Raw genomic sequence first — 8,941 nt, forward strand, 5'->3', positions numbered from 1 at the left:
ACCTTATTGACCAACAAATTCTTATACTTAATACTGGGTGTTAAGACATTAATTTTTTTTCCCTCAAGTCGACATAATGGATCCTCACATCATCAATACAAAATCTAAAGTAATTTTTTTTTGATTCTAAGTTTCTATTTGCAATACTCATTAAAAATGTTACTTACAGATACTTTATTTTCTGATAATGCTTCATCATTAAAAGTGTCATCTGTTTCACTATCTATCCTTGGCCTTTTTCTAATACTGACATCTTCCTCTTCTTTTTGAACTTTCATTTCAATTTTTAACTTTGGTTTTGTGTTCTTAAATAACTGTTCCAATACTTCATCATCTATGGCCAAATCATCAATTTCTTTTCTTTTTTCTGATCTTAGATTTTCTGTAGAAAGAGATTTATTGGCAGAATTGGATTTTAAATCTATATTTATAAATAAGTTATCTGATTTTTTGTCCACAGGCACATTCTGAGATAGATGTTGCTCCTTATTTTTCTGTATTGAGGTTGTAGCAGGTTGCGTTTGTTCAAAAAGAGAACAAGACATTTCTATTCTTGCTGATTTGGATGAAGACATTTCTTGATTTTCTTCATCCCTTTCCCTTGAATTTAAAAAAGAGAAGAAAACAAAACCAGAAAATAAACACAGCTAAGTAATTTTTTAGTTTGGCAACATTCACTGCTCCTTCCATTTAATTCACAAAGTACTCCTGATTTTATTAACAATTTAACTGGAAATCAATAAATAGACATCTGGAAGCAATACACAATTCATATACATTCTACTGTTTTGAGAGGAATGATGGACCCTGTGGCTAAAGCAATACGGAGATCTCTATCTTCTTGGCTGAAGTAGCATTAGTTGATAAATCTATGTAGAGGAAAAAGTAGAAAAATATACAAAAGACTTGTTGCAAGGGGACACCAGCTTACTTTATAATGTAGAGAACTTGTGGGCAGGGAAAAATTACCGTAGGAATATAACTTGATGGGTTAATGAGAGTTGGATTCAAGATAATAAACCACAGTGACTAATCTAGAATATGGCAGCAATTGTATACTGCAAATGCTACATGAATATACCACTAAGAGTTTTCTATACAATACTATATCATTCACTCAGTAAGTACTGAACACTTTATTTATGCTAACTGTATTAAGGCCTGCAGTGGACTGAATTACAACCCCCCGAAACTCACTGAAGCTTGAATTGTGTCCCCCAAGTTTTATGTATTAGAAACCTGGTCCCCACTGTGATTGTTAAGAGGGTGGGAAATCCTATTACGGTAACTGAAAGGTGGAGCCTTGAAGAGGTGATTACATTGTAGGACCATGCAGTGGTGAATAGGTTAAAAATGGTGTTCAGGGGCGTGGTTCTGAGGGCTTTATAAGAAGAGAGAGAGGAGAGTCTCCCTCTCTGTTCTCTTTGCTTCCACCATCTTGCAATGTGAGATCCCTGGGTCCCTGTCACCACCACCAGATGGACTTTGGACTTCCCAGCCTCAGAAAACTGTAAGAAAAAAATCCTGTTTTCTTTATAAACTGCCCAGTTCTGTGTATCTTGGTATAACAGAAACGGACTAATACAAGGCCCATACAGTACACAAAGACTTAGATCTCTGCTCTCTAGGAGTTTACTGAATTCATGTTGAACTGGAACAGTCAAGCTGATGTTTTCTTAACACTAATTTAATGTTCGTACTGATACTAAAGGTTTATGTAATAATTTAAGTGGTCAGAGTTTGAACCAGAGAGCTGGCAATAGAAAACAGATGAAAAGGGTGAGATTGATAAGATACTGAAAGTAAGAATCAACACAATTGATTTGAGGAGGCAAAAGAGCAAGAGTCAAAGATTATAACAAGGTAAACCACTAAAAGAAAACACATTTGGTGAGCGAATATAAAAGGTTTTAGGTCTAATATTTGGGACAGCAACAGGAAATCTGTGTGGAAAAGTAGAAGTGAAGTTTAAAGGAAAAGTTAGGGCCAAATATATTGATTATCTGTAATAAAGTCACAAAACTCTGAAGGTGGAACATAAACAATATAACGAGCAACAGAAGGAAAGAAGTCCTCAAAGGGGAATGTCAGAGAGGCAAAAGAACCAGGATTGATCACTGCCACAAAAACCGAGAAGAGACCAAATGAAAAGATTCAACAGCTGAATGTTACCAAAAGGCCACCAAAACTGGCAATTTTGTCAATGGTTAATTTCAAAGATGTCATTTCAAGATTAAATACTGCTGATTAAGAGATGGTTCATACAGAAATGGGAGAGGAGTTTAACAGTGACTATGAAAGATGAAAGACAGTAGCTAGAGGAAGAAACCAGGTCAAGGTTTCAAAAGTAAAGGTTTTCAAAAATAAATGTGAGACTGAGCTTTTGAAAATAGAAGAAAGGATCTAGAAGATATTAAAGACAGTGAAAAATGAGAAAATAATTTATAGAACAAGGTCCTAGAGGGAGTGGAGGGCTGATCGAGGGAAACAGGCAGAGAGGTGATTTTGGAACTCAGATGTGGGTAAGTTCTTCTGCAAGAGAACAGCAGCAAATAAAACAACAGATAAACTAAGGTATATAAGAAGAAAGATTAAAGAGAATCTGTCTAATGACCTTAGTGAAGAACAAGATTAGGACATTTCTGAGAGGGAATGAGGTCAAAGGGCCACAACTTTCAATAGAAGCATACTTAAGCAAAACAGAATAAAGAAATAAAGACAATACCATTCTATGACAATATAAAAAGTACTATTTTTTTTCAGAGACACAGGGAGGAGTTAGTAAAAATATACCTTTTTTTGGTAGATGGCTGAAAGTAGTTTTTGATGGAGTTGGTCTGCTGCGGCTGAGAAGCCCGATCTCTACTTTTATTTACACCTGGGAGTTTAGTTGGTGAAAGCTGGTAGTCTGGGATTTTCACTCTAACCAGAGTATTTGACACTGTATTATTATTATTATTAGAGCTTGTTTTGGGGGGTTCCTTTATAGTGGATGTTTCTTGTGAAAGCATTCTGAATTTTTGTTCCATTCTGGAGATTTTGATTTCTTTTGGCTGTTCACTTAAATCCATACTGTAGCAAAGGAAAAGAATGCAAGGTAAACAATCAAGTTTACAGTCGCTTTTATCTGGAAACAAAGATCTTTAAATAGTTCTAATGTAATATAACTTTAGAAGATAATTATCTTTACACAATAATGCAGTGAATCTATTTTGCCGTCCCAAGAAAATAGTTCCTTTGTCATCTAACCCCCTTGAACGATGATACCTTACTCTTCTTCAACCCCTGTAGCACATACTGTCAGGCATGCTCTCCTACAATCAACTGCCAAACACACATGGAATATAAACCTAGTATCATATTATAAATCAAGCTAGTTGATAATCCTAGGTAATTTTTGTTTTAAATTTTTCAAACTACTTCCATGTAAAAGTGCTATAATAAAAAATGAAAAATCAGAATAATCTTCTATCATTCCAGTATCACCTACATGGGGTATTAAGATCACTTTGGATGAAACGATATGGTTATTATTCCAGCAGGATGGCAGTCTCTAGAACAGAAAAGAACTCTAAACTATCAGAAAAATATTTTAAATACATACGCATAGAATTTTACAACGCATGGTTGAACAGACCCTTACTTTGCTACTCTTCTTTCACAAAATACAAGAGGTAAAGCTATTGTTCAAGCGAATTCTAAAACATTAACAACTTCTCTTTAAAAAGTTAAATCTGGCCTCAAAATAAAACATGGGTTTAAAATTAAAATATGGTCTAATATAGTGATATCATATGTATCTCAATATGAACACTTCATTATGGAATATTTAAAATAAAATATACTGTATCAATTGAAGATTATCATAGGATACAAGAGTGATAACCTCTTCCATTAAACAAACAAATGAAAACATCTTCAAATAAAGAACCAGTGAAAAAATATCTTTATGAACATATTAACTATAGTCGCCCCTCAGTATCCGTAGGGGATTGATTTCAGGAATCCCGTGGATACCAAAATTCACGGATGCTTAAGTCCCTGATATAAAATTGCATAGTATTTGCATATAACCTATACGCATTTTCTCATATACTTTTTTTTTTTTTTTTTTTGTCCTTTTTGACACCGGCCGCACCGTGCTCAGCCAGTGAGCGATGTGAGCGCACCGGTCATCCCTATATAGGATCCGAACCCGCGGGGAGAGCGCTGCTGCGCTCCCAGCGCTGCACTCTCCCGAGTGCACCACGTGCTCGGCCCTCAAAATTACTTAAAATACCTAATACAATGTAAATGCTGTGTAAAGTGTTGTTATTCTGTATTGTTTAGGGAATAAAGACAAGGGGAAAAAAAGCATGTACATGTCCAGTACAGATACAAGTTTTTTTACAATGTAAATGCTGTGTAAAGTGTTGTTATTCTGTATTGTTTAGGGAATAAAGACAAGGGGGAAAAAAGCATGTACATGTCCAGTACAGATACAAGTTTTTTCCAAATATTTTTGATCTGCTGTTGGTTGAATCCATGGATGTGGAATATACAGATACAGAGGGTAACAATATTTAGATAGCTAGGTGGATACAAATAAAATATCTCCAAAATTATAAATAATATTCAAATACAGGCAGCATCTACAATACAAATACATTTATTTCAAACTTATTTCACCAGTCACAAATGACATAGTATAATTCTTTTTAGTCTTCCATGTTCATTTATAAGGAATGAAAAAAACCATCCTATGACAGAAGTTGGCAAACTATGGCCAGTACGCCAAATCTGCCTGTCACTCATTTTTGCAAATAAAGTTTTATTGGGATACAGCCACATTCATTCAATTATGTTCTCTATGGCTGCTTTCATGCTACCATGGCAGAGCTGGGTAGCTATGACAGAAAACAATCACCCACGAAGTCAAAAATATTTACTCTCCGGTCCTTTACAAAAAATTCCCTGACCCCTGTCCTAAAATATCATTTTTCCTGCATCCCACTCTCCCATGTTTCATCTCCCAAAAGATGACCTGATAAAGGCACTGACTTTACTTCTTGAATATACTATTAATTTATTGACAGAATAATAACAATAATTTGTTAACCAAGTTTTACCATGTATCTGCTTGCTGTGATTCTGTGTCAGGTACATATGTTGTAGTATTCACTCGGGCACTTGGCATTAGTTTTTCATTGACTGACAAGCCTTGTGAGAGGCTTTTCCCTGGAGTTCTTGTCTTTAATCCTGTAAATCACACAAGTGAAAAGAAAGAATCACAACTACTAGACACAAGATAGACATCTGGTCACTTAAAACTGTTAGATTGTGCCATGCTGAGGGGATTAACTAGGTAATATAGCACACCATTGTCTTCAGTCAGTGGAGCCCACAAATACTTAATGAAATATTCTACAAGCAGCCTGTTGGCATCTATGACGGGCCTATGTAAACCAAATCATTTTTAAAACTACATCAAACCCTTTGTGGTGAAGCACAGTTGTCCCTTGGTATCTGTGGGAGATTGGTTCCAGGATCCCCCAAGGACACGAAAATCCATGGCTATGTTCAATTCTCTAATATAAAATAGCATAGTATTTGCATATGACCTACACACATTCTTGCATATACTTTAAATCAATCTCTAGATTACTTAAAATACCTCACACAATGCCAACACAGAACTTCACTCACGTGGATTCAACATAGTACTTAGCACACAGCAAATCTAAGTTTTGCTTTTTGGAACTTTGTGGAATTTTTTTTTCCTGAATATTTTCCACCAATGGTTGGTTAAATCCATGGATGCAGAACCCACAGATATGAACAGCTGACTGTATTATCAACTTAAGTAAGGATAAAATACATTTAAATTCTAATTCAAATTATGTTTTATATCAGAAGATCAAAACATTAAACTTATTCCTCACAGAAAGTATACCTAATCTGCCACCTATACAAATCAGAATCAGTGTGACTTTTATTCTTAGAAGGAATACATTATTTGAAATGAGGACATGTAAAACTATTCCAGACATAAATTTTTTGGCTAATCTAGAAAACCATAATGATTGCTTCATCATTTATTTACTAGAATAGCAACTTAAGTCAAGCTCCGCTCTTCTGGGATACCTGTTTCCTGAAACTCCCACATTGAATTAGGTGCTCCGCATTTCTGCTCCCAAACCACCCTGTGTATATCACTCTATTAACAATTCACTTATCACTAGCTGTGTGACCTGAGGTAAGTTATTTAACTTCTCTAGGCCTTAGTTTCCTCATCTATTAAATGAGAATAATAATGCCTTCTTTGCTAAGTTGTTTTGAGGGCAAAATAAAAATGATACAGGAATAGCACTTACAAAAATGTTTAATACATTGTAAGCACTATGCCAGTGTTAGCTGTTACCATTACCATCACCATCACTCTGCTTGTTTACCTGTTACTTTCCCTTATCAGACTGGAATCTCCTTAAGAATAGGGATTATTATCTTGCTCATTTCTATATGAGGGTTCTTAAAAAGGTTCATGGAAAAATTCATAGTATCTTTCAATCCTATTTTTCCATGAACTTTTTGAAGTACCCTTGTATCAGCAGTGCTTAGAGCAATATGTGGTATACAGGAGATATAAATAAGTTCATAGGTTAGATTGTTAACTGAAAAATTTTTAAAGTTGGCATTTACTAAATATCTAAGTTAAATTATCACTGTGTTGGGTCCTTGTGATATAGGATGTGCTTAATAAATGTTTATTACAGATTCTAAATTCAGATATTTGAATGACTTCTGCCACTTTCCCTACATGACCACTTTGTAAGCTCACTGGCATTTCCTTAAAGACACGTATTTCTAGAATTCATTTTAGCTTGCACAGAAATTTACAAAAAATAAAAATCATAGATGTTTATATAATCACTAAAAGAAAAACATTTATAAATCTAATCTAGGGCCGACCCTGTGGCTCACCCGGGAGAGTGCGGCACTGGGGGCGCAGCGGTGCTGGGGGCGCAGCGGTGCTGGGTGCGCCGAGGCCACGGGTTCGGATCCTACATAGGGATGGCCAGTGTGCTCACTGGCTGAGCATGGTGTGGGCGTCACCACGCCAAGGGTTATGATCCCCTTACCGGTAACAAAAAAAAAATAAAAAATAAAAAATAAAAAAATAAATCTAATCTAATGACCCAGAGTAACTGGTGTTTGTTGACAATAAAATTATTTTCTTTTGTGTGTGTGTTTTGTTATTAACAATAAGCTTATTTACAATGTTCTCTTTGCTAAAAATACCATAAGGGCAGTGATTTGATCTGATCTACTCACCTCTTTATTAGGAATATAACAAATGTTCAGTAAATATGTGTTGAATAAATAAATTAATGAATATAAAAATAAAGGAGGAAAGAAAGGAAGGAACAGAATAGGTAGATAGATGCATTCACTGTGTTCCCCCCAAACTAGTTTTGTTATAAAATTGTTTGTAAGTCAGAGGTCCATGACTTGGAACCCACATAAACCTACCTGTGAATATGTGCAAGAAGTAATACTACTAATTATAATGTATAATTCACCCTCATGACCTTGTTTCTGTAAGAAATAATACATGAAAAAAAGTACTAGTTTGCTAGTCAGAAAACCAAATTTTAGGATTGGGTTGGTCATGCAGTAGTTATGAAAACTTAATTTTTCTCAGCCTTGGTATCTCTTATCTTTGAATAGAAAGATTAGATGATTTCTAAGGCCCTTTCAGCCATGAATACAATTCCAACAGTGGATGATAATATTTTGTTGCTCCATACTGGGAAAGATAATCTTGTGTACCAATAACTTAGTTCAACTAAGAAAATATGGATACCTACTACAAACAACTATTGTGCTACTGCTTTCAGGGGATCCAAAATTAAGTTAAGAGCTCACAACCAATCTAGTGTCTGAAAGAGGCATAGAAACAACTGGTAACATCTCAAAGTAGGAAGAAACAACAGCTGGAATGCAAAAAAAAGTTACTGGAGCACAGAAAACAGAATCATTAATTCTGACTTGGAGGAGAGTTATGGAAGAGAAAACAACTTAGAAGAGCTTCATGAAGTAGGTAAGCATCTGTGGAATGAGTGAGATTTTCATGAGCAGTACTGGCATTCTAGGAACAGGGAACATGATGATCAAGGTCAGGAAGTGTGCGAACTATAAAAAATATGGTACATGTATACTGTAGAGAGGCATATAAAAAAAGAAGAGGATGGGAGATAGGCTGCAGCTAAATTGTTGAGGTCCCTGAAGTCAAGGGCTTGAGGATTTACTCTGTAGATAATGAGAGTTAGTAAGTTTTTAAGAAAAGGGAAGGTGATTCCAGTGGCACAGAAAATATTAATTGTAAAGACGAGTTTGGAGGGCAGACCATTACTGAAGGCAATTACAACAGCCCCCAGGAGGGAAAGATGTGGAGGGTTCAAATATGACAGTGGCTGTGAGAAGGGATGGTAGCAGACCTCTTGAGCAGAAGCTGCAGAGGAAGAATTCCAGGTCTTAGTGATAAAATGGAAAATGAGGAATAAAATATGACCAAAGTTTGCAATCTTGGTCCCTTCTCCATTTATGCTTGTATGAAAGACTTGTCTCTAGTTCAGTCCTTCCCAAGACATTGTAACCCAGTGGGTTTTGGGGTTTGTATGAAAAAGATGAGCTTAAAATCAAATGAAACAAAACAAAAAACCCAGATGCCTAGGCCACATTTCAGAATATTCTGAATTACAAAGAATGTTAATTTTTACATTAAAAAATGTTTCTGACTCATATATCTAGTTGAGAATCAGTTTTCTAAACAGAGAAACAAAGGATAGTTGCCCCAAATAAGGGTTGGGATAAGGGGAGCTACTGACTTAGATCCAGCAACTCTGTTTTTCTATGTTTGTTGTTATTAAAGTCTGAAACTACTGATACTGTCTTTTTTTTT

At 35.4% G+C, this 8,941-nt stretch overlaps 1 protein-coding gene across 1 annotated transcript in view; it reads right to left on the minus strand.

Moving 5' to 3' along the window:
• The window catches only part of NBN (nibrin), a 47,508-nt gene that overhangs the window by 16,018 nt on the left and 22,549 nt on the right, over positions 1-8,941 (minus strand). Inside the window, exons 9-11 of the mRNA XM_008586201.1 lie at positions 5,109-5,238; positions 2,794-3,072; positions 164-600 (exon numbers count right to left, since the gene is read on the minus strand). Coding sequence (XP_008584423.1) covers positions 164-600; positions 2,794-3,072; positions 5,109-5,238 — 846 coding nt within the window. The remainder of the gene's footprint in view (positions 1-163; positions 601-2,793; positions 3,073-5,108; positions 5,239-8,941) is intronic.

This window comes from Galeopterus variegatus, unplaced genomic scaffold (assembly GCF_000696425.1).
Source record: "Galeopterus variegatus unplaced genomic scaffold, G_variegatus-3.0.2 Scaffold3872, whole genome shotgun sequence".
NCBI lineage: Eukaryota > Metazoa > Chordata > Mammalia > Dermoptera > Cynocephalidae > Galeopterus > Galeopterus variegatus.